At 39.3% G+C, this 26,581-nt stretch overlaps 1 protein-coding gene across 4 annotated transcripts in view; it reads left to right on the top strand.

The window, feature by feature from the left end:
- Positions 1–26,581, top strand: part of LOC133665454 (A-kinase anchor protein 13-like) — a 364,315-nt gene that overhangs the window by 43,038 nt on the left and 294,696 nt on the right. For all 4 annotated transcript variants that reach the window (XM_062070780.1, XM_062070772.1, XM_062070757.1 and 1 more), the window contains exon 2: positions 26,301–26,344. In XM_062070780.1, the coding sequence (XP_061926764.1) occupies positions 26,312–26,344 (33 nt within the window). In that variant the 5' untranslated portion in view covers positions 26,301–26,311. The remainder of the gene's footprint in view (positions 1–26,300; positions 26,345–26,581) is intronic.

Genomic DNA, 26,581 nt, shown 5'->3' with positions numbered 1-26,581 from the left:
TTGACGGATGGATCTGAAGTTGATCTCGAGACTATTGTGTTAATAGTTTTTTTTTAAATTACGATTTATTTTTTAACACTTTACTGAGCAGGACCCTTTTGAATCCCCAATCATTTTAGTGGGACTTTTTTTTTTAAGTGTCATTGCTCAAGAAATGATAATAAATTAAAATCAGTGTTGTTATGAGTTATGTTATGAGCTCCAATTTTTACATAATCTGAAATGTTCCACTTTAAAAATTTATTGGGGGAAAATATTTCATATTTTGTGTTTTTTCCATAAAAAAATGGGTTTTCTTTGACCAAAAGGGCATACAACTTAAATCTAAAAAAACCCAAAACATTATAATGACAGATATACCTAAAGTTGATCTAGATATTTAAACTTTGAATAATAATAATAATAATAATACTAAATAATGACATTTTAATTTTATTTTTATGAACCTAAACCCTTTGGAGTCCCCGGTATCAAGCCTGAGTGGAGGCCTAAATGTATATTTTTTATACATATATTGTATTGGTTTTTCAAACAAAAAATATCAAAATGGCCCCCGCTTGCTTTGATTTTTCAGTGTGTGGCCCTCAGTGGAAAAAGTTTGGACACCCCTGCCTTATGGGGAAAAAAATCTAAATTGACCTACAGTCTGAACAAAGCCTTAGTTACCTACAGCACTGCAATCTATTTTTGGCTGTGGTCAATTGAAGGGGGTTGAAGGGTGGGGAGGACATCACCAAAGAATTTGCATAATTGGCCATTACCCATTTGCATGTAACTGTTATGGAGGCTGTAGGAGAGAGGAATAACAATATGAATGATTAAAAGAAGGAATATAGAAGGTAAAAGACGATACAACAAGGTGAAATACAGTCAAATAAGATAAATAAAAGGTAAATAAAAGGTAACACAGGAACAGAAAAGGTAAAAGATGGTCAAAGAAGGTAAATACGAGGTAATGACAAAGAAAGTCGGTCTTATGGCAAGTATAAGTGTATTTCAACTATTTTCCCTCAAAATACGCATTGAGGCTAGGGCTGGGCGATATGGCCTTTTATTAATATCTCGATATTTTTAGGCCATGTCACGATACATGATATATACCTCCATATTTTGCATTAGCCTTGAATGAACACTTGATGCATATAATCACAGCAGTATGATGATTCTATGTGTCTACATTCAAACATTCTTCTTCATACTGCATTAATATATGCTCATTTTAAACTTTCACACAGAGAGGGAAATCACAACTAAAAGTGTATTTATTAAACAGTTACTAAGCAGTGGCACAAACATTCATGTCATTTCCAAAACAGAAAGTGCAAGATTGTCAGAGACATTTTAAAACAAGCTATGAGTGCACTTTAGTGCATGATGTCACTAAGATGACATATCAAAACAACACTAAATTAAAGTGCACTTTTTGTACAGAACGACAATAGTTTAAAACAAATAACGTGCACTTTTGTGCATGATGTCACACAAGATATTTCAATAACTGTCAATGAGTTAGAGGTGACAGAGCTTTCGCCGCTGCTGCTCCCAAGCTCTGGAACGACCTACCTCTTAGTGTTAGACAAGCCTCCTCTCTTCCTGTTTTTAAATCTCTCTTAAAAACACACTTTTATTCCAAGGCTTTTAACACTGAGTGATATCCATCCTGCAATGGCGCCCCATAATACACCTGCTGTGAACCTGTTTTTATGTTTAATTTATTTATTTTTTATCGTGTTCTTTTTGTGTTGTGTTGTGTTTGCTCGGTTCTCGTATTATCTTTTAACCTGCCCATTGTACAGCACTTTGGCTACCCCTGCGGTAAATTTTAAATGTGCTTTATAAATAAAGTTGATTTGATTTGATTTGAAATAAAAATGAGCTGCATAACAGGAAATCAAATAGTGTATGTCCTTCGCTATGTGGTAGGTTCCTGCGGACGTTATCTCCTTCTGTTGTTGCCTATTTTTTTCATACGGTGTTGATGTGGAAATGGTTGCCTCGGCATTTTGTTGGTGTGGCACCGGCCGGAGATGTTGACATGCGGAGTAAGCACTCTTCATTCTCTAGCAGGTGACTTTTCAAATGATGCTACAAATTAGCAGTAATGCTACTTTTTGTAGCAACGCTTTTGCCGCATACTTGACATATTACGGTTGTCTGTTCAACATCTTCCCGCTTGAAGCCAAACCACCGCCAGACGTTTTTCTTGGGAATTAATTCTTCCTCCATTTGTTACCAGATTCGCACCTTCTTTCTCTCGTATTACCACTCGCACCTCTCCGCTAGCATCACGGCTAACGTTACCAATGCCGCTACCTCTCTGCTCCGCGAGGGCGTATGACGTTGCACGCACGACAGTATGTGACGTATGTAAGAAGGTGCGCTTGTTTTACGTCTCTGTGAGAAGGAGAGACAAGAGAGAGTGAGAAACACCTGCAGTGTAATGCCCGCAGCTAAAAGCAACTGCGTGAGAACGTATACCGTATTTTTCGGACTATAAGTCGCAGTTTTTTCATAGTTTGGCCGGGGGTGCGACTTAAACTCAGGAGCGACTTATGTGTGAAATGATTAACGCATTACCGTAAAATATCAAATCATATTATTTAGCTCATTCACGTAAGAGACTAGACGTATAAGACTTCATGGGATTTAGCGATTAGGAGTGACAGATTGTTTGGTAAACGTATAGCATGTTCTATATGTTATAGTTATTTGAATGACTCTTACCATTATATGTTACGTTAACATACCAGGCACGTTCTCAGTTGGTTATTTATGCCTCATATAACGTACACTTATTCAGCCTGTTGTTCACTATTCTTTATTTATTTTAAATTGCCTTTCAAATGTCTATTCTTGGTGTTGGCTTTTATCAAATACATTTCCCCAAAAAATGCGACTTATACTCCAGTGCGACTTATATATGTTTTTTTCCTTCTTTATCATGCATTTTCGGCCGGTGCGACTTATACTCCGAAAAATACGGTACTCGAATATCACGATATAGTCCTTTTCTATATCGCACAGAGACAAACCTGCGATATGTCGAATATATTCGATATATAGAAGGTAAAAGAAGATAAAACAAGGTAAAGTCCAGTCAAATAAGATAAATATAAGGTGAAGGAAGGTAAATAAAAGGTAACAAAGGTAAAATATGGTCAAAGGAGGTAATGACAAAGAAAGTCTGTCTTATGGCAAGTACAAACATTTGTGACCCGTGCTGGCAAAATGAGTCGGAATACGCACAGGCTAATTTTGAGCTACAGGCAAATAAGTGAAAAAAATGTATCTTGGTTGAAATTGAGATTTTCACAAAAATGAGTCCATAAAGCCACAATCTAGCGATCCCAATCATCGAAATAGCAAGAAAACATCTTAAATCACCTTTATTTGAAGGTTTTGTACGAGTTATGTCTTCAGAAATGAGTCCTTTGTGTTAAAATTCCTTGAGAAAATCAAGTGTTTTCAACGCTCACTCGCGGCAATAAGGGGGAATCCCCCTAGCCATATTTGGTATCATTGTGACGCCAAGTTTACCTACTTTCTAAAAATGAGCAGGGAATTCCCGATGACGCCATTCTGAACCAATAGAATTCGAGTTTTTAAACCTGTCCCGACGTAAAACAAATCCGGCTTGTTGCTAAGCGGTCGCTGTGAGGCGTACCCTCATTGGTTGAATCACCCCGCGCGGTGCATTGTGGTATCATGGCAGCGTCCTGATGAAAAACAACACACAGTAATTCGAGCGGAATATTTGGTGAAAAAAGGTGATTTTCGAACATTTAATTATTATTTTTGTGGATAAGTTAGACTGTTTTACATTCCGTAATGGATTTAGAAGGTGGAGAGGGTACACAGGCGGTTGCAAGTGCGCTAAATTCACTGCAGTCGGCGAATCTTCTTAGTGCTGCTGGTCAGGAATATTACGGACAGCTGACCAGCTGACAAACTGACCAGTGAACAAAAAAACTGTGAGATAACAGTGTTGAAATTTTTGTACATAACCGTTTTCAATAGAGTTGAATATATATTTTTCCTTTAGACATGGTATTTGACTTTAATTGTACCAATTTTGGTGTTGCTACAAGGACTTTTAAGGTACGGTTGCTATGGAGTTTTGTTTTGGAACATTCAGTTCTGGAACAGTAAACTTTAAGCTGGTTTTTCTCAAAACGGACCCTCAAACTTGGTCGACTTCAATCGGATGTAACTCGGTCATTTTCTGTCCGATTCCAACAAACCATATATCATTTTGAAGGTCTTTAGATGGAGAATGTGTAAATAACAATAACTCAGTTTTTAACATTTCCTCATTGTGACTCATTTTGCCAGCACAGGTCACATTTTTGTGTATTTCAACTATTTTCCCTTAAAATATGCATTGAGGCTACAGTATAAAGTGGGTTTTATCCGATTACTCGATTAATCGAACAAACTAATGGATGAATTCATCAAATACTAAAATAATCGATCGCTGCAGGTCGATTATTTATATAATCGGTCACATGAAGAGCTCCAAACTTCATGTGACCTTCCAATTAGCCCACGTACAGTACGCAGAGAGCTTCACGGAATGGGTTTCCATGGCCGAACAGCTGCATCTAAGTCACACGCCACCGAGTCCAATGCAAATATTAAAAGCTCTCGGCCAAATTCCTATCATTTTTATCGTATATCGTTTATATTGCGCAACCCCAGTATATTGGCACCAAATTTAGCCGAAAGTCGACCGAATCGATCACATGAAGAGCTCCAAACTTCGTGTGACCTTCCAATTAGCCCACGAACAGTACGCAGAGAGCTTCACGGAATGGGTTTCCATGGCCGAACAGCTGCATCTAAGTCATATGCCACCAAGTCCAATGCAAATATTAAAAGCTCTCGGCCAAATTCCTATCATTTTTATCGGATATCGTTTATATTGCGCAACCCCAGTATATTGGCACCACATTTTGCCGAAAGTCGACCGAATCGATCACATGAAGAGCTCCAAACTTCGTGTGACCTTCCAATTAGCACACGTACAGTACGCAGAGAGCTTCACGGAATGGGTTTCCATGGCCGTACAGCTGTGTCTAAGTCACACGCCACCAAGTCCAATGCAAATATTAAAAGCTCTCGGCTAGGGATGTCCGATAATAGCTTTTTGCCGATATCCGATATTCCGATATTGTCCAACTCTTTAATTACCGATACCGATATCAACCGATACCGATATCAACCGATATATGCAGTCGTGGAATTAACACATTATTATGCCTAATTTGGACAACCATGTATGGTGAAGATAAGGTACTTTTAAAAAAAAATAAAAAAAATAAGATAACTAAATTAAAAACATTTTCTTGAATAAAAAAGAAAGTAAAACAACAGTTACATAGAAACTAGTAATTAATGAAAATGAGTAAAATTAACTGTTAAAGGTTAGTACTATTAGTGGACCAGCAGCACGCACAATCATGTGTGCTTACGGACTGTATGCCTTGCAGACTGTACTGATATATATTGATATATAATGTAGGAACCAGAATATTGATAACAGAAAGAAATGGGGGGAGGGAGTTTTTTTGGGTTGGTGCACTAATTGTAAGTGTATCTTGTGTTTTTTATGTTGCTTTAATAAAATAAAAAAAAATAAATAAATAAAAAACCGATACAGATAATAAAAAAACCGATACCGATAATTTCCGATATTACATTTTAACGCATTTATCGGCCGATATTATCGGACATCCCTACTCTCGGCCAAATTCCTATCATTTTTATCGGATATCGTTTATATTGCGCAACCCCAGTATATTGGCACCACATTTTGCCGAAAGTCGACCGAATCGATCACATGAAGAGCTCCAAACTTCACGTGACCTTCCAATTAGCCCACGTACAGTACGCAGAGAGCTTCACGGAATGGGTTTCCATGGCCGAACAGCTGCATCTAAGTCACACGCCACCAAGTCCAATGCAAATATTAAAAGCTCTGTCGTCGGCCAAATTCCTATCATTTTTATCGTATACCGTTTATATTGCGCAACCCCAGTATATTGGCACCACATTTTGCCGAAAGTCGACCGAATCGATCACATGAAGAGCTCCAAACTTCGTGTGACCTTCCAATTAGCCCACGTACACTACGCAGAGAGCTTCACGGAATGGGTTTCCATGGCCGAACAGCTGCGTCTAAGTCATACGCCACCAAGTCCAATGCAAATATTAAAAGCTCTCGGCCAAATTCCTATCATTTTTATCGGATATCGTTTATATTGCGCAACCCCAGTATATTGGCACCAAATTTTGCCGAAAGTCGACCGAATCGATCACATGAAGAGCTCCAAACTTCACGTGACCTTCCAATTAGCCCACGTACAGTACGCAGAGAGCTTCACTGAAAGGGTTTCCATGGCCGAACAGCTGCGTCTAAGTCACACGCCACCAAGTCCAATGTAAATATTAAAAGCTCTCGGCCAAATTCCTATCATTTTTATCGGATACCGTTTATATTGCGCAACCCCAGTATATTGGCACCACATTTTGCCGAAAGTCGACCGAAAACAAAATCAGCTGCAAGGAGGCCGGCCCCTGCAACAACAGTGAGGATAAAAAATGGCATCAACGGCAAATGAGCGGTAGTAAAATAATACATTTGGCGTGCAAGGACATGAAAAGTACTGTTCATCACCACTCCCACTCAAGCACTGAAGGACTCCACATTTATCGCTTGGTTTATGATCACGGCGCGCTTAAACGTGGACTGATTTCCTGCTCCTTCTCACTCAAGGAAAATACTTTAAAGAGCCTGCTGGCCGCTGGCACGGCTGCGCCCTCAGTTTTAGCCGGAGTTAATGGGCGGTTTAATCTCCGAAAGGCAGGTGTCGGGTAGCCTTGAGGGATGCTGTTTCCCATACATCTTCTGTTACACACTTAGCAGACACTGCTTGAGAGCGTATGAATTAAAAGGTTATTGTCTCATTATATTATGTGTTGTTTGACTATTACTTCTGCAACTTTAGCTGGACAGCGGGAACTTACACTATATTGCCAAAAGTGTTTGGCCATCCATCCAAATGATCCAAATCAGGTGTCCTCATAGGGATAATGTTTGATAAGAAATTATCGAGTTTGAGCCGATTATCGAATCCTCTTATCGAACCGATTCCTTATCGATTCTCTTATCGAGTCCAGATAGGTTGTTGTATATGGAAAAAAACACAATATTTGGTTTAACAAAAGCTCACTTTTATTATATAAGAAAACAATTTAATCTAAAAAATAAATAAATATTAACTGTTGCCCCCCTAAAAAAATAAAATAAATAAATATTGACTGTTGTTACCCAAAGTATATTAAGTGGGATTTTTCAGAAAAACAAATATATAAGGTAACACAAAAACAACCTGTCTCTGTGATCACTATAGGTGTATAAATAATAATATAGTGTTAAATAAAATCAGTCCCTTGGGCACAACACTGGAAATAATACAGTTCTCCAAAAAGTGCACTTCTGCTGCTATTTGACATAACTGTTTGTTATGATGCTTTGACATTTTTGCACTTTATTTCTTTATTGAAAGAAAATTCTATGAAGAGAAAAGTTGTTTGCAAATGTGGTTACAATGCTAAAAAATGAAAAGTTAAAGCTAAAAAAAGAAATACACTTTATTGAGTTAACATTATTTCTTTATAGGGGGAAAGATGTTATGAGCTAGGGAATATAACAACTACACTACCCAGCATGCAACGGAAGTGACGAGCATGCGCGGTAGCCCCGAAAAGTGTTGTTGCATGTCGTCACCCGTGAAAGTAAACGTCAAGAACTCAGCCAACACGCCTCGTCTGCATTATTTATAATTAGACAGACAACACATATACAGTGTGATTTTGTTTTGTTTACAAGGAAAGAAAAACAAAAGTTGAAAAAGGGAGATCATGTCATATATGTATGTGCTGCGGTTGCTATTAGAACGTTGTGACAGCTGCCGTAAAGGAGGTGCGTTGCTAGCCTGGTTGCTATGTTTCCGGTGGGTCGTAGAAGTGTTCATGTGTTTGTACCCTGCTCAAATCTCTCAGTAAAGTTATTCATTGGATTATACCTTTTGTTTTGAACTTTATTACACCTTGGAGCACTTTTTCCTGTCCATTTTTTTCCTGCTTTCGCTATCTGCGCCTAATGACTGAGCTACGTAACTGATTTATTGTGATGTCACACGGAGCATTTCTGGTCGGGACGGGATTCGTTCCGAGGGGTTCGAATAAGGAACCAACTATTTTTCTTTACTATAGTGGTCTCGATAACGGGTACCGGTTCTCAAAAAGGGATTCGAGTCCGAGGACTCGGTTCTTTTCTTATCGGACAACCGGGAAAACCGGTTTCGAGTATCATCCCTAGCCACAGGTGTATAAAATCAAGCACTTAGGCATGGAGACTGTTTCTACAAACATTTGTGAAAGAATGGGCCGCTCTCAGTGATTTCCAGCATGGAACTGTCATAGGATGCCACCTGTGCAACAAATCCAGTCGGTAAATTTCCTCGCTCCTCAATATTCCAAAGTCAACTGTCGGCTTTATTACAAACCCCGTTTCCATATGAGTTGGGGAAATTGTGTTAGATGTAGGGCTGGGAATCTTTGGGTGTCCCACGATTCGATTCAAAATCGATTCTTGGGGTCATGATTCGATTCAGCCCCAACAGAGCTCTGTTGCGGGCTCTGTTGGGGCCCGCAACAGAGCCTTCTCTGTTGCGGGCCCCAAACTCTGGAATGATCTTCCACTTCATGTGAGACAGGCCCCTTCTTTGGCTATTTTTAAGACCCTTCTTAAAACCCATTTTTATTCACTGGCTTTTAACCCAGCATGAGACTTTAAACTGTTTTTAACTTTTAACTTTTTTAACTGCTTTTTATCTAACAAAATTGTTCTTAGGGTAATTTTGTATTTGCTTTTTTAATGTGTATTTTACTTCTGTTTTAAATTTTATTTTTTAGTCTGTCCTTTGCCTTTATTTCTTTGTGGTGTACAGCCCTTTGTTTTTCAACTGTGGTTGTTTTTAAAGGGCTTTATAAATAAAGTTGGTATGGTATGGTATAGAATCGATTTTTTTTTTCCAATTCAACACGATTCTCGATTCAAAAACGTTTTTTTTTTTTTTTTTTTTTTTTTTTTTTTTTAATGAAAACAATACACAACAATACCATAATAATGCAATGCAATTTCAAAACAAAACCCGACCCAGCAACATTCAGAATAGCAATAAACATAGCAATTGAGGACACACAAACATGACACGGAACAATCTAAAAGTAGTGAGACAAAAATGAATATTATCAACAACAGCATCAATATTAGTAACAATTTCAACATAGCAGTGATTAAAAATCCCTCATTGATTTTATCATTACAAACATTAATTAAAAAAGAAAAATACAAAAAATGAACAATAGTGTCACAGTGGCTTACACTTGCATCGCATCTCATAAACTAAATGTCTAATGATAATGTCAATGAGGGATTTTTAATCACTGCTATGTTGAAATTGTAACTAATATTGATATTGTTGTTGATAATATTCATTTTTGTTCCACTACTTTTGGTTTGCTCTGTGTCGTGTTCGTGTCTCCTCTCAATTGCTCTGTTTATTGCAGTTCTGAGTGTTGCTGGGTCGGGTTTGGTTTTGGAATTGGATTGCATTGTTATGGTATTGCTCTGTGTTGTTTTGTTGGATTGATTAATTAAAAAAAAAAAAAAAAAAAATTAATTAAAAAAAAAATAAATCAAAAAAAAAATAAAATCGATTTATTAAAAATGAGAATCGATTCTGAATCGCACAACGTGAGAATCGCGTTTCGAATTCGAATCGATTTTTCCCCACACCCCTAGTTAGATGTAAATATAAACGGAATACAATGGTTTGCACATCCTTTTCAACCCATATTCAATTGAATGCACTACAAAGACAACATATTTGATGTCCAAACTCATAAACTTTATTTTTTTTTTGCAAAGAACAATTAACTTAGAATTTCATGGCTGCAACACGAGCCAAAGTAGTTGGGAAAGGGCATGTTCACCACTGTGTTACATGGCCTTTCCTTTTATGCTAGGTTCACACCAACGGCGTGTTTAAGCGTAACAAAGCCTGATTAAAGCGTGAGGGTCCTAATGGATCGTGGGAAAGCTTGTAGTGAAGCGGGACATGCGGCAAGTTCGCCAAAAAATTTTAAACGGTTTAAAAAAATTCTGCGCTCTGTCAAGAGTGGAATAAAGCGCAGAGAGCGTATTAAAGCGTGACAAAGCTCAGCAAAGCTTGACTCAAAGCGTAGGAAAGCTTAACAGATCTTGGTTCAAAGCGCAATAGGAAGTGACTGCTGTGATATTGACTAGTGACATTGAAACTTTATGTAAAACCAACACAGAAATACAAATCCATTCTATTTTGCATCATTGCCTTTTTTATACGATCATCATTGTTTCTGTACTTCTGCTGTTTGATGTTGCAGTTTGACATTACTGGCTATCATTTTTCTGTGTGAAAATGTTAATAATAAAGAGAATATGTTACGTTTAAAAGAAATGCCTTTTATTATTGTCAACTAGCATAAGAAATGAAAGATAGATATTTATTAAGATGACAAAGAAATAAAAGAAATGAAGATATACAACATAATATAACGAAAAAAAAGAGAAATTGAAAAAATAAATGAATATAAAAAATGTGTGGAAAACAGTATACTGAGTTTTTCACATTTTTTTCTTATTTTTGTTGTAACAATGCACAACAGAGCTTGATAATCGTGTCAGAGCCTGATTTAAAGCGTCAGGATCGCATCAAAGCGTAATAAAGTTCAATAAAGCGTAATAAAACGTATCATAGCGTGATTTAAAGCGTATCAAAGCGGCATCAAATCGTGAGGAACGGTAACAAAGCGGCAACTAATTCGTATCAGAGCGTATCAAAGCATAACATTACTTCGGAGATCGGGATATTCGTGGAAAAATTGACAAAAATGACGGCGCTTTGCTCGCCGCTTTAAAGCGCGGCAAACGCCGTTGGTGTGAACCAGGCATGAACAACACTCAGTAAACGTTTGGGAACTGAGGAGACACATTTTTTAAACTTCTCAGGTGGAATTCTTTCCCATTCTTGCTTGATGTACAGCTTAAGTTGTTCAACAGTCAGGGGGTCTCCGTTGTGCTATTTTAGGCTTCATAATGCGCCACACGTTTTCAATGGGAGACAGGTCTGGACTACAGGCAGGCCAGTCTAGTACCCGCACTCTTTTACTATGAAGCCACGTTGATGTAACACGTGGCTTGGCATTGTCTTGCTGAAATAAGCAGGGGCGTCCATGTTAAAGTTGCTTGGATGGCAACATATGTTGCTCCAAAACCTGTATGTACCTTTCAGCATTAATGGCGCCTTCACAGATGTGTAAGTTACCCATGTCTTGGGCACTAATACACCCCCATACCATCACACATGCTGGCTTTTCAACTTTGCGCCTCTAACACTCCGGATGGTTCTTTTCCTCTTTGGTCCGGAGGACACGACGTCCACAGTTTCCAAAACCAATTTGAAATGTGGACTCGTCAGACCACAGAACACTTTTCCACTTTGTATCAGTCCTTTTAGATGAGCTCAGGCCCAGCGAAGCCGACGGCTTTTCTGGGTGTTGTTGATAAACGGTTTTCGCCTTGCGTAGGAGAGTTTTAACTTGCACTTACAGATGTAGCGACCAACTGTAGTTACTGGCAGTGGGTTTCTGAAGTGTTCCTGAGCCCATGTGGTGATATCCTTTACACACTGATGTCGCTTGTTGATGCAGTACAGCCTGAGGGATGGAAGGTCACGGGCTTAGCTGCTTACGTGCAGATTCTCTGAACCCTTTGATGATATTACGGAGCATAGATGGTGAAATCCCTAAATTCCTTGCAATAGCTGGTTGAGAAAGGTTTTTCTTAAACTGTTCAACAATTTGCTCACGCATTTGTTGACAAAGTGGTGACCCTCGCCCCATCCTTGTTTGTGAATGACTGAGCATTTCATGGAATCTACTTTTATACCCAATCATGGCACCCACCTGTTCCCAATTTGCCTGTTCACCTGTGGGATGTTCCAAATAAGTGTTTGATGAGCATTCCTCAACTTTATCAGTATTTATTGCCACCTTTCCCAACTTCTTTGTCACGTGTTGCTGGCATCAAATTCTAAAGTTAATGATTATTTGCGAAAAAAAAAAAAAGTTTATCAGTTTGAACATCAAATATGTTGTCTTTGTAGCATATTCAACTGAATATTGGTTGAAAATGATTTGCAAATCATTGTATTCCGTTTATATTTACATCTAACACAATTTCCCCAACTCATATGGAAACGGGGTTTGTATAAGAAAATGGAAGAGTTTGGGAACAACAGCAACTCAGCCACCAAGTGGTAGGCCACATAAACTGACAGAGAGCGGTTAGCGGATGCTGAAGCGCGTAGTGTAAAGACTTCCTGCTCCAAACTTCATGTGATCTTCCAATTAGCCCACGTACAGTACGCAGAGAGCGTCACGGAATGGGTTTTCATGGCCGAGCAGCTGCATCTAAGCCATACATCACCAAGTTCAATGCAAAGCGTGGGATGCAGTGGTGTAAAGCACGTCGCCACTGGACTCTAGAGCAGTGTAGACGTGTTCTCTAGCTTGATGAAACACACTTTTCCATCTGGCAATCTGATGGACCAGTCTGGGTTTGGAGGTTGCTAAGAAATAGTACGTTTCGGACTGCATTGTGCCGAGTGTGAAATTTGGTGGAGGAGGAATTATGGTGTGGGGTTGTTTTTTAGGAGTTGGGCTTGGCCCCTTAGTTCCAGTGACAGGAACTTTGAATGCTCCAGGATACCAAAACATTTTTGGACAATTCCATGTTCCCAACCTTGTGGGAACAGTTCCTCTTCCAACATGACTGTGCACAGGTCCATAAAGACATGGATGACACAGTCTGGTGCGGATGAACTAGACTGGCCTGCACAGAGTCCTGACCTGAACTCGATAGGACACCTTTGGGATGAATTAGAACAAGAGACTGAGAGCCAGGCCTTCTCCACCAACATCAGTGTGTGACCTCACCAATGCGCCTTTGGAAGAATCATGGGAAATTCCTATAAACACACTCCGCAACCTTGTGGACAGCCTTCCCAGAAGAGTTGAAGCTGTAATAGCTGCAAAAGGTGGACCCACATCATATTGAACCCTATGGGTTAGAAATAGGATGGCATTTCAAGTTCATATGTGAGTCAAGGCAGGTGGCCAAATACTTTTGTCCATATAGTGTATCTCGTTGCAGTCATTTGACTTGCGGAACAATGAGGTTAATGTTTCCCTGACGATTCATGAGGAACTTCTCAACGTTGGACTTCCGTGTTGAAGCCCTGATGAAGTCCGAGGCACTGACCCCTGTGATTGTGGGCTCGGCATGCAAACTCGGGACGAAGGACTTGATTGCAAACTTTCAAAGCTCAGCTCTTTAGTGTTTACCTCTAATGGAAGGTTTAACTGAATCAACATTAGCGGATAAACCCCTGGAGCACCTCGTAAAGAACGTCCAATTATCGGGGTGGCGCTGACTGGTGTGTACTGATTTGCTGAAAGTGAGTTGCCAATTTAGATTTGGCAACTCACAAATTGACAATTGATTTTTTTCATCTTTCGCATCGATGGCCGCTTAAAGGCCGCCGGCTGGCGCCCGTTTGTGCTAATGTGCAGCTGCTAGCCAGTGGAATAATGTGACACCTGTTGAATTAAAGCAGTGGTTTTTGCATATCTATTTACAGTGTTTCCCACACATTCATTTATTAGTGGCGGCCCGCCACAAAATAATTACGTCCGCCACAAATTAAAAAAAAAATTTTTTTTTTTTTTTTTTTTTTGTCCTGTCCAGCTTCTCAGGCAAATCATATAGTTGATGTAGATGCCCATATAGGCTGTTCAGATTTACTTGACAAAAGAGAAGTGTAGGATACTTCTCTTGTTGCCTTATTTGTATTTGACCACTACTGTTTTCTGTTTATTTGTTACTGACTGTGGCAGGACACCTCTGCCTCTGTTGCACTTTATGTTGCTGGTAAATAATATGGTTGTAGTAGTAGGCTAAAGTTAAATTATTTAGTATGCACTAATTAAAGGGGCAGAGCTTTAAGAGACATTTTAGCTTTTATATTTTTTGTAAGAACCACAATTAATAAATATATTTCAGTGAATAACCTATTGTTCAAATCTGTATATAAATATGTACATAAAGTGTTGTAATTATATTGTAAAATGGATGGATGGATGGATGGACGTTTAAAACAACACTGTTATTATTAATTAGTAAGTATACACTTTTTGAGCCTTTTTAGAGAAAATCATATCATTGTATTCAATTATGCAAATTACTCGATGATGTCACGGTGACCACGCCCATAGCCACGCCCATGACCACGCCCCCACCGCCACAGGTATCTTGGCAGTTTATGGGAAACACCGATTTATTCATACAGTGTTTATCTTCTTTATTGCAAAAAAATTCCTCCTTTTTATTCAAGATTTTCATGATAAAACTCTGACAAATAAATGATAAATGAATTGTGATGTTTTAAACGTCATCTCTCTCATGTTTCCATTATAGCTCATCACAAGGCCTTTTTCCACCAAAAGTTGAGGAACATTTAAGTTCCTGGAAACCTTTTAGTTCTCGGAACTATAGGTTCCTGTGTGGTTTGTGTTTCCACCGCATTTTACAGTTCACAAATCAGGCCGATAACGTACGGAGGTACCGTATCATCCGGACTATAAGGCGCACTTAAAATCCAATTTTTTTAATTTTATTTTATTTTTTTCAAACGTTATAACCCGGTGCGCCTAATGTAAGTAATGAGTTTGGTTGAGCTTACCCACCTCGAAGCTATTTTTTTTGGTACATGGTGTAATGTGACCAGTAGATGGCAGTCAAACATAAGAGATAAGTGTAGGCTGCACTAGGATAATAATGATAATAATAATAATGCATTAGATTTTATATCGCGCTTTTCTATTATTAGATACTCAAAGCGCTCACAGAGAAGTGGGAACCCATCATTCATTCACACCTGGTGGTGGTAAGCTACATTTGTAGCCACAGCTGCCCTGGGGTAGACTGACGGAAGCAAGACTGCCAGTTTGCGCCTACTGCCCCTCCGACCACCACCTATCATTCATTCATCATTCATTCACCAGTCTGAGCGGCACCGGGGGCAAGGGTGAAGTGTCCTGCCCAAGGACACAACGGCAGCGATTTGGATGTCAAGAGGCGGGGAGCGAACCTGCAACCCCAGGTTTCTGGCATGGCCGCTCTACCCACTACGCCATACCGCCCCGATGGCAATAAGACTCAAGTAAACAACACCAACATTTTTATGTTCCATTGAAAATATTGAAAATTACACATGGCGTTAAAAAATCTATCAAAATGTTTTAGTACGACTTTGGTAAGCTATGAAGCCACACCGCTTGATGTGCTTCAATATAGGAGTATTATTATGGTGTGTGTATAAGGTAAGACATACTATCTGGGGTTTTGTTTCGCAATGTTATGCAAAAGCAAATTTTCTTACCTTCTGGTACCTGCTGATCTGTATTTGGGATCTGCATAAATCCTGAAAAGTTGCGCGTGTCCGCCTTTGTAGTCCGTGCCAATGCCGTAGTTCTTGTTATGGGACATTCATCCTCCATTGTTGCCATTTCTATTATAAAGTAGCGTCAAGTTCTTACTTTATATCTATCAGTAAACTCGCCATGAAAGCGCTAAAACATACCGGTGTAGTGAGTTGACATTATTCACCCGAGGAACTTTAGTTATTAGAGCGTTCCGGTCCTTGTTCCTTCCGGTGTTGTTGTTTCTGGATGAAGCGATGCTGCTCCGTTATTGATTGAAGTAAAGTCTGAATGTCATTAAAACAGTTAGCTCCATCTTTTGACACTTCTTCCACACCCGTCCTTGCACGCTACACCGCTACAACAAAGATGACGGGTGTCTCATTCAGTAAAAAAAATGTACAATTCCATTCCGTTTTTAAGGCGGTCTGTCGTTACCTTTTTAGCATTCAGTGAGACATTTTTGTGAGGTTTTGTATTAATGTTCCTAGACACGTTTTTTTCTCTGAATTTGGCCAAAATAATTGCCCAGGCCTGGTTTAGACCCCGCCTCCGAGTAGGAGCTAAAATGGTTATAAGATCTGAGGCCGTAGTCCCTAGTTCCCATAGGTTATAGGAACTCCAAAAAGTCCCTACAGTCGAAAAACGACTAATGTTTTAGGAACGCCCCCAACTGTGTTCAACCGATCAGCGGTCGACAGCAACGCCCGTTCCCTCGAAAGTTCCTGGAACTATTCGACAGTCCCATTTCGCTACTAGGAACCACAACTTGTTACTGAAGAATTAAATATACCCGGGTAGTTTTCGGTGGAAACACGGGGAACTTTATTTGGAAAAGTTCCTGCGGTGGAAAAGGGCCTATAGTCGGCCTCTGTGTACATTAAGCTCAACTTTTAATCCGTTCTTCTTTCTCCTTTAAGTCAACAGCGCCTCTGCTGGTTGCAGCCAAGTAACGCACACCATTTTGTTACAATCTACCTCGATTAATTCACTATAAATTCCACATGATCCAATTATTAACTAGTATGCCTATCCCTAGTGTCCACCAAGCAGGTTAAGTCAACCTAAGTCCAGCCTAGTATGGTACAGTTGCTTGGTCAGGTTTGGGTTTCCTTCAGGTAAGCAAGAAACATGGTTTTGGTCCCGCCTTAAAGCTGTGGTATTTTTTCAATTTTTGTAATTCTTTAAAATAATTTCCAGCCAACTTCTCTGCGGGCCAATTAAAGGACAAAAGTGTGTCCAACTCCACCCAACCGTAGAACAACTAAACGTGCTTGACGTGTTTCGGATCGGCTAATGTGAGAGAAACTGAAATTAACAGTGCGGTTTTGGTGTTGCAAGTCTAAAAAGATTACCCCACCCAAGCTATTAATAATCTCTTTCCGTTGCTGTGACAACAAGAAGACAACATTGTTTGCAGTGCAGGTTGGTATGATCTTTAGACCAGTTAGGAAAATAAGGTCCTTGTGGCGCTCCTTTGTCAGGCAAGTAAAATGGTCGATGACTCATAGCCATTTATTTGCTAAGTCCAAGAGATGCCCCTGTAAGGACGTTTTGTTGACGCCATGTTTTTCTACCAATCTTTTTTAACCTAACACAGTGCTTGTTAGTTGCCTACAGGTGTGTTCTAAATTTGTGGGGATTTGACTCAAAACAATCTAAATAGGGGTGCAGGTAAATGTCGGGTGCCCATCAAAAATTATGATGTACCGAGAGGCCTCGAATTTTTACTTTTTAAGGTCAAGGCAAGTGTTGCCTTAAAGGCCTACTGAAATGAATTTTTTTTATTTAAACGGGGATAGCAGATCTATTCTATGTGTCATACTTGATCATTTCGCGATATTGCCATATTTTTGCTGACAGGATTTAGTAGAGAACGACGACGATAAAGATCGCAACTTTTGGTGTCTGACAAAAAAAAAGCCTTGCCCCTACCGGAAGTAGCGTGACGTAGTCAGTTGAACATTTCCGCAAAGTTCCCTATTGTTTACAGTGATGGCGGCCAGAAGTGAGAGCGATTCGGACCGAGAAAGCGACGATTTCCCCATTAATTTGAGCGAGGATGAAAGATTTGTGGATGAGGAAAGTGCAAGGGAAGGACTAGTGGGGAGTGGAAGCGATTCAGATAGGGAAGATGCTGTGAGAGGCGGGTGGGACCTGATATCCAGCTGGGAATGACTACAACAGTAAATAAACACAAGACATATATATACTCTATTAGCCACAACACAGCCAGGCTTATATTTAATATGCCACAAATTAATTAGCTACTAGCTCCCGTCCATATAACCCGCCAATACAATTCAAACACCTGCACAACACACACAATCACTCAGCCCGAAGGACCGTTCACCTAACCCAAGGTTCATAAAGCTTATATATTTACCCAAAGTTACGTACGTGACACGCACGTACGGGCAAGCGATCAAATGTTTAGAAGCGCAGCTGCGTACTCACGGTACCGCCTCTGCGTCTGTGTATCCAAATCAAAGTAATCCTGGTAAGAGTCTGTGTTGTCCCAGTTCTCTACAGGCGTCTGTGTATTGCAGTCAAAGTCTTCCTGGTAAGAGTCTCTGTTGTCCGAGTTCTTCGATCTTGACTGCATCTTTCGGGAATGTAAACAATGAAACACCGGCTGTGTTGTGTTGCTGACTTCCCTCGCAAAATACTCCGCTTCGCACCGACAACTTTCTTCTTTGCTTGCTCAGCTTCTTTCTCCATAATGCAATGAACAAATTGCAACAGATTCACCAACACAGATGTCCAGAATCACGTGGAATTATGAGAAGAAAACAGAGCTATTTTGTATTGGCTTCAATGGGGTACCGATACTTCCGTTTCACTGGCTACGTCACGCGCATACGTCATCATCCAAAGGCGTTTTCAACCGGAAGTTTAGCGGGAAATTTAAAATTGCACTTTATAAGTTAACCCGGCCGTATTGGCATGTGTTGCAATGTTAAGATTTCATCATTGATATATAAACTATCAGACTGCGTGGTCGGTAGTAGTGGCTTTCAGTAGGCCTTTAAAGGAGGGCTCATATTTTAGGGCACCAAGGCAAGTTAGAAGGGCACCAAGGCAAACATTATTTATTTTATGTTAAAATACTGAACAGATGTTTATTGGGAAAAGGTAAACATCTGTTCAGTATTTTAACATAAATGTGTTTGATTGTGAGGCATTAAACGCCACAAAATGCAATGGGTCCATCAGACCCACAAATGCTGGCTGAGTAACAACAATATAAACATTACACAAGGGTTAAAAAAAAAGACAATCTGAATTTAAGTAAACACAATACTGTCTGAGCAACTAAGATGTTCAATTGTGCATATTGAACCTACAAGAAGTGCTCTCTTAGAACTGAGTGATTGTTCTGTACAGAAGTGTTTTTACAGTAGCATTCAGGGACCGCTGAACAGAGTTGGACCGCACAACGGCCGCCAGAAATAGTAAATTATAATGATAGATTTTAATTGTTATGCACTTTTCACTTGAGAGCTACAGTACACCCAAGTATATAAAACAATACAAGCTTGGCCATTAAACAGATAAAATACTAGGACTAAAAGACTCTCAGTGAAGCATAAGAAACACAACTCATGCAAAATAGTGGATTTTCTAACAGTTTTCAGTATTCATTTAATGATAAAATATACAGTAATTTGGTCAACATATATCACTGTTCGTATAACCACTTTTTGAGCATTTTATAACAATACCGTAATAACAATAACTGTGATAATTTTGGTAATTTCTTTTCTTTTCTTTTCCTTTTGTGTGTAAATGTGTATGATTGTTATATATGTATAATTTGTACTCTTAAACTGGTCACACAAAATGGTTAATGGTTGATGGTTGATTTTATGACCGAAATAAACTTAACTATCTATCTATCTAATGATAATTGTGACTCTGCCTCAAACTACAGTTAAATCCAATTGTCAAAAAATATAGATATTAATAAGTTATCGAGTAAAGTATCTGTTTTGAGAAGCTGGAAGTAGTCTATTGCTAAAATCTTGAAAAAAATGTATGCATCCCTAAATCTAAAGTTAGTGGGTTTTTTTTTAAATACCGTGTTTTCTGAACTGCAAGCCCCACCCCTTAAATTTGAGGGGAAACCATTTTTTTTGCCGCTCCGGACTATAAACCGCAGATATGTACGTTGTGAAATTAGTTATTTACATACATATATTTTGTAAATGTTTATTTACACACCTTAATTGTTTCCAAACGTTGTCTGTAGCATGGCAGTAAACCGGCTGATCAAACAAAACAGAAGTCATTGTCATGGACCCGCTAGCTGCGTAAGCTAGCTCTCCGTTCAGCTAAACAGACTCAATAACTACATGGTAAAGTTTTGGTGAAGTTACTGGGGAATTTGTGAAACTGAAGGAATACAAAAAGAATGTCATTGTCAGTTAATAATACTGACACTTGTTAACGTGTTAGCATATTAGCTAACGCTAACGACGCAGGCTTGATTACATTACGTAGCACGTACAAATATGCATGAACACACTCCTACAGACATCACACATGGGACGGTTTGGTAAGTATGGATTGTTTTAGGTACATTGTAAAATTTAAAAAGGTTGCTTGGCATGATACTTGGTCAACAGCCATACAGGTCACACTGAGGGTGGCCGTATAAACAACTTTAACACTGTAACAAATATGCGCCACACTGTGAACCCACACCAAACAAGAATGACAAACACATTTCGGGAGAACATCCGCACCGTAACACAACATAAACAACAGAACAAATACCCAGAACCCATTTCATAAAGAAATACAATCAAGTGTGCTTACGGACTGTATCCCTGCAGACTGTATTGATCTATATTGATATATAATGTATATTTTGTGTTTTTTATGTTGATTTAAATATCTTTATTTAATTTACTGGTACCGGGTCGCGGCCCGGTGGTTGGGGACCACTGGTTTAATGCATCACAACAAAATTAGGCATAATAATGCCTAACTTTACAGCACAGATAAGAACAAAATGTCGTTCTTATCTGTGCTGTGAAGTTCAAATTTGAATGACAATAAAAAGGAAGTCTAAGTCTAATAATGTGTTAATTCCACGACTGTATATATCGGTATTGGTTGATATCGGAATCGGTAATCAAGAGTTGGACAATATCGGAATATCGGATATCGGCAAAAAAGCCGTTATCGGACATCTCTAGTTGAAAGCCAGTCTAAACAGAAGGGCACCTGCAGTGAGAGAACTCATCCAAAAGATGGCGCCATTGCACAAACAATAAGACACATTTTCAGTGCGTTTGTTGTTGTTTTTTTACTATTTGCAGTGTTTCCCATAAACTGCCAAGATACCTGTGGCGGTGGGGGCGTGGCTATGGGCGTGGTCACCATGACATCATCAAGTAATTTGCATAATTTACTACAATGATATGATTTTCTCCAAAAAGGCTCAAAAAATGTATACTTACTAATTAATAATAACAGTTTTGTTTTAAACGTCCATCCATTCATCCATTTTACAATATAATTACAACACTTTATGTACATATTTATATACAGATTTGAACAATAAGTTATTCACTGAAATATATGTATTAATTGTGGTTCTTACAAAAAATATATCTTATAAAATATAAAAGCTAAAATGTCTCTTAAAGCTCTGCCCCTTTAATTAGTGCATACTAAATTATTTAACTTTAGCCTACTACTACAACCATATTATTTACCAGCAACATAAAGTGAAACAGAGGCAGAGGTGTCCTGCCACAGTCAGTAACAAATAAACAGAAAACAGTAGTGGTCAAATACAAATAAGGCAACAAGAGAAGTATCCTACGCTTTTCTTTTGTTAAGTAAATCTGAACAGCCTATATGGACATCTACATCAACTATATGATTTGCCTGAGAAGCTGGACAGGACAAAAAAAAATTAAAAATTTAAAACATTTTTTTTTTTTTTTTTTTAATTTGTGGCGGACGTAATTCTTTCGTGGCGGGCCGCCACAAATAAATGAATGTGTGGGAAACACTGATTTGCATTATGGCCATCAGCGAAGAAAAATCCATAAATTATCCGCACCTTTTTATAAGCAGCAGGGTTCGAAGCGTAAGAAAAAAGTAGTGGCTTATAGTTCGGAATTTACAGTACATTAGGCTGTACGAGAAATGTTAAGGGGCCAATGTTCGGGTTTAATATAGCGCCACCATGTGGTGTACTTGCAGAGGACATTTTCCCCTTTTTGTGTGAGTTACATCATCTACTCAGTGTCCGCCCTGAGATCGGTAGGTCGTGAGTTCAAACCCCGGCCGAGTCATACCAACGACTATAAAAATGGGACCCATTACCTCCCTGCTTGGCACTCAGCATCAAGGGTTGGAATTGGGGGTTAAATCACCAAAATTGATTCCAGGGGCCCGGCCACCGCTGCTGCCCACTGCTCCCCTCACCTCCCAGGGGCTGAACAAGGGTGATGGGTCAAATGCAGAGGACAAATTTCACCACATCTAGTGTGTGTGTGACAATCATTGGTACTTTAACTTTAACTTTATTTAGCTGCACATTCCTTGGGTGGAAGCAGAGGACACACGTCCAAAATGTATCCAAACAAAAGTGCATTGTGCACGACTTATCAAAGCTGTGCGTGGAGTGAAGAAGCCGATATCTGTCAAAGAGCACTTAAGGCAAGAGGATTAGACCGCAGAGTATTATTAGAACCACTGATTATCCCCTTACCCTGATCCGTCTAATTCTCGTCAGGGCCGTTTTATTCCGCACAAATTAAAAAAAAATATTTGCAGAAATTATGCCGAGTCTTAAATGTTCTCTCTGATGAACGCTGACCACCAGCAGTCCGGACGGTGAAAAGAACCAGTCCTCCAAGTGGACCTGTTTCCTGATCTCTTTAACGTTGTCCAAAGTCTCTCGTTGGACATTAGCTTTAATTACAGAAGGGGGCTCCGAGACTAGACCGGCCCCAGGGGAATCAAACATGAGCCCTCAAATCCTCCGAGCTGATCTTCCTGGCGCGTAGTGGCCCCCCGTGCGATGCACAGGAGTGTGTTTGGACCTAGCTAATGACATTTTGACTTCAAACTGCCAGATGCTAGAAGGTGGTGGAAGTCCTTAGCAGCCCGCTGAATGTTCCACCTCATTTTGACGCAAGTCCTCCCCCCCTCAGCTGTCCCTGAGCAATCGAGGCCGAAGAAGATCGGGCACTTTTGGCTGGATGAGTGTGTGTGTGGTCTGCACTATTAACCCCCCCGCAGTGTTGAGGACGGGTGCCAAGTCGAGCTTAACCGTCACCTCGTCAGCAGCAATGTAGCGATGCTTAAAGAGGAACTGCACTTTTGCCTGTCGTTCACAATTACAAAACCCAAAACCAGTGAAGTTTTCACGTTGTGTAAATGGTAAATAAAAACAGAATACAATGCTTTGCAAATCCTTGTCGACTTATATTCCAGTGTTTCCCACACATTCATTTATTTGTGGCGGCCCGCCACAAAAGAATTACGTCCGCCAAAAATAAAAATAAAAAATATTTTTTTTTTTGTCCTGTCCAGCTTCTCAGGCAAATCATATAGTTGATGTAGATGTCCATATAGGCTGTTCAGATTTACTTTACAAAAGAGAAGTGTAGGATACTTCTCTTGTTGCCTTATTTGTATTTGACCACTACTGTTTTCTGTTTATTTGTTACTGACTGTGGCAGGACACCTCTGCCTCTGTTTCACTTTATGTTGCTGGTAAATAATATGGTTGTAGTAGTAGGCTAAAGTTAAATTATTTAGTATGCACTAATTAAAGGGGCAGAGCTTTAAGAGACATTTTAGCTTTTATATTTTATAAGATATATATTTTTTGTAAGAACCACAATTAATAAATATATTTCAGTGAATAACTTATTGTTCAAATCTGTATATAAATATGTACATAAAGTGTTGTAATTATATTGTAAAATGGATGGATGGATGGACGTTTAAAACAAAACTGTTATTATTAATTAGTAAGTATACATTTTTTGAGCCTTTTTAGAGAAAATCATATCATTGTAGTAAATTATGCAAATTATTCGATGATGTCATGGTGACCACGCCCATGGCCACGCCCCCACCGCCACAGGTATCTTGGCAGTTTATGGGAAACACTGTATTCAATTGAATAGACTGCAAAGACAAGATACTTAATGTTCCAACTGAGAAACTTGTTTTTTTTTGCAAACAATCATTAACTTAGAATTTAATGGCAGCAACACATTGCAAAAAAGTTGTCACAGGGGCATTTTTACCACTGTGTTACATGGCCTTTCCTTTTAACAACACTCAGTGAACATTTGGGAACTGAGGAGACCAAATTTTTAATCTTTTCAGGTGGAATTCTTTCCCATTCTTGCTTGATGTACAGCTTAAGTTGTTCTACAGTCCGGGGGTCTCCGTTGTGGTATTTTAGACTTCATAATGCGCCACACATTTTCAATTGGAGACATGTCTGGACTACAGGCAGGCCAGTCTAGTACCCGCACTCTTTTACTATGAAGCCACGATGTTGTAACACGTGGCTTGGCATTGTCTTGCTGAAAGACGTTGCTTGGATGGCAACATATGTTGCTCCAAAACCTGTATGTACCTTTTAGCATTAATGGTGCCTTCACAGATGTGTAAGTTACCAATGCTTTGGCCACTATTACACCCCCATACAATCACACATGCTGGCTTTTACACTTTGCGCCTATAACAGTCCAGATGGTTCTTTTCCTTTTTGTTCCGGAGGACACGACATCCACAGTTTCCAAAACCAATTTGAACTGTGGATTCGTCAGTCCACTGAACACTTTTCCACTTTGCATCAGTCCATCTTAGACGAGCTCGGGCCCAGCGAAGCCGGCGGCGTTTCTGGGTGTTGTTGATAAATGGCTTTCGCTTTGCATAGTAGAGTTTTAACTTGCACTTACAGGTGTAGCGACAAACTGTAGTTACGGACAGTGGTTTTCTGAAGTGTTCCTGAACCTATGTGGTGATATCCTTTACACACTGATGTCGTGTTTTGATGCAGTACCGCCTGAGGGATGGATGGTCCGTAATATCATCGCTTACGTGCAGTGATTTTTCCAGATTCTCGGGGCGGTCCGGGCGGAGTTTCTTAAATGGCTCAAATGTCCGGCATTTTGACTTAGGGTTGCATGTATTTTCAATGTACGTTCAGGGTTAAGAAGGGGTTAAAAACAAAACAAATTGTGCATGCAGCAGCATTGGTGAGGGAGGGGCAGAGTCAGAGAGAGCGAGAGAGTTATGATAAACACGCATGCGTCGCCAGGCTCTGCTTTTTATCCATAGATTTATCAGATTTAATTTTTTATTATCTATAGCAGGTGTGTCAAAAGTGTGCCCCGGAGGCCATTTGCGGCCCACAGCTAATGTTTTAAAGGCCCACGGCACATTCTGAAAATACTATTAAAATAAACAAAAAGATAACAAAAGTGAAATAAAAAAGCTTAAAGGTTAAATGTAATTTAGAAAAAGTTGCAATGTTGACTAATAAAACAAAGCTGGTTTTTTTTCTTTCAAACTGTCATTGCTCAAAACATAATATTGAATCAAAATCAATGTTATTATGAATTATTGACCTATCCAAGGTTCCCATTACTTCACATCAAATATTCCACTAAGAAACATATTTTTGGTGGAAGATTTTGCAAATTGGTAAATAAATAACCAAAAAATGTATATATTGTTGTTTTATTACTGTACCGAAAATGAACTGAACCATGGCCTCTAAACCGAGGTACGTACCGAACCGAAATTTTTGTGTACGGTTACACCCCTATGCAAATTAGTAACATATTGGCTCTTAATTAGTCATTATTAAGTACTTATTAATGCCTTATTCTGCATGTCCTTATTATACAACCAGTAAGCCATTAACTAAGAGTCTTCCCTCAATAACCTCAGAATTATTGCTTATTAGTAACCCTAACCCTTATATATTCCCCTAGTGTCCAAATAACTGTAAATTAAGTCTTTGTTACTTAGAATATGTTCCCCATACTAAAGTGTTTCTACCATTTTAAAACAAAAAATATATGTTTTTCCCCCTTCTTTCCCATTTTCATACCTTTTTTTAAAAAGCGTCAGCGAGCCACCAGGGCGGCGCTAAAGAGCCGCGAGTTGCCAACAGTACAGTCTCTGTGTATCATGACAAAGAATGCACAAAAAAAAAAAATCACTAAGCCCTTTGTCAAAGAAAGCATGTGCTTTTTGATCATTGGTAAAGTAAGCCTTACAATCAACGACCCGATAAAAAATGGACCAGTGACCTATTCCAAGTCCCGTGTCCTGACCCACGTTTGTTGATAAACCCTGCTCTAAACCACCAGTGAATGGTGGTTTTGTGTTTTAATGCAGAAGGTGTGTTAGCTTAAGTGTAAGCGAAATTCAATTGCTTTTGAATTGCTCTTGATGCCTCACGCTTTGCAGAGACATTCCAAACATTATGAACGTGCCTGTTAAAAAAAAATAATAAAAAAATAAAAATCTCTTAAATTGCATTTTGTGAATTTTGAGCTACTTGCGCGGCCCCCTCCGCCCAGAAAATATGTTCTTGCTTTATTTATATCACAAGATCTTGTGTTTATCCACCTTGTCTTTTATCTTTGCAGTTCCCGGGGACATGAAACTCACTCCCCAGCAAGCTCCACTGTATGTAAGTATCACAATTCCGCTCCGAACTTACTCACTGAAGCCCGTGTAAACAACCTCGCCTCAGTCTCTCGACGCCCCACCGACAGGTCTCAGGTGTAATGAGCACTTTTTTATCATGGCACACACCGCTATCTGCAACCTCCTGTTCCGTGATGTTGCTCTGCCTTACTTCTAATCTCAGGCTACCTTCAATTACCCGGAAAGAAAGTTAAGTGGAGGAAACATCATCAGCCCGTTG

The sequence above is a fragment of the Entelurus aequoreus genome, linkage group LG02, assembly GCF_033978785.1.
Source record: "Entelurus aequoreus isolate RoL-2023_Sb linkage group LG02, RoL_Eaeq_v1.1, whole genome shotgun sequence".
Taxonomy (NCBI): domain Eukaryota; kingdom Metazoa; phylum Chordata; class Actinopteri; order Syngnathiformes; family Syngnathidae; genus Entelurus; species Entelurus aequoreus.
Note: the sequence above shows the minus strand (reverse complement) of the source record. Positions and strands in the feature narration are given on the sequence as shown.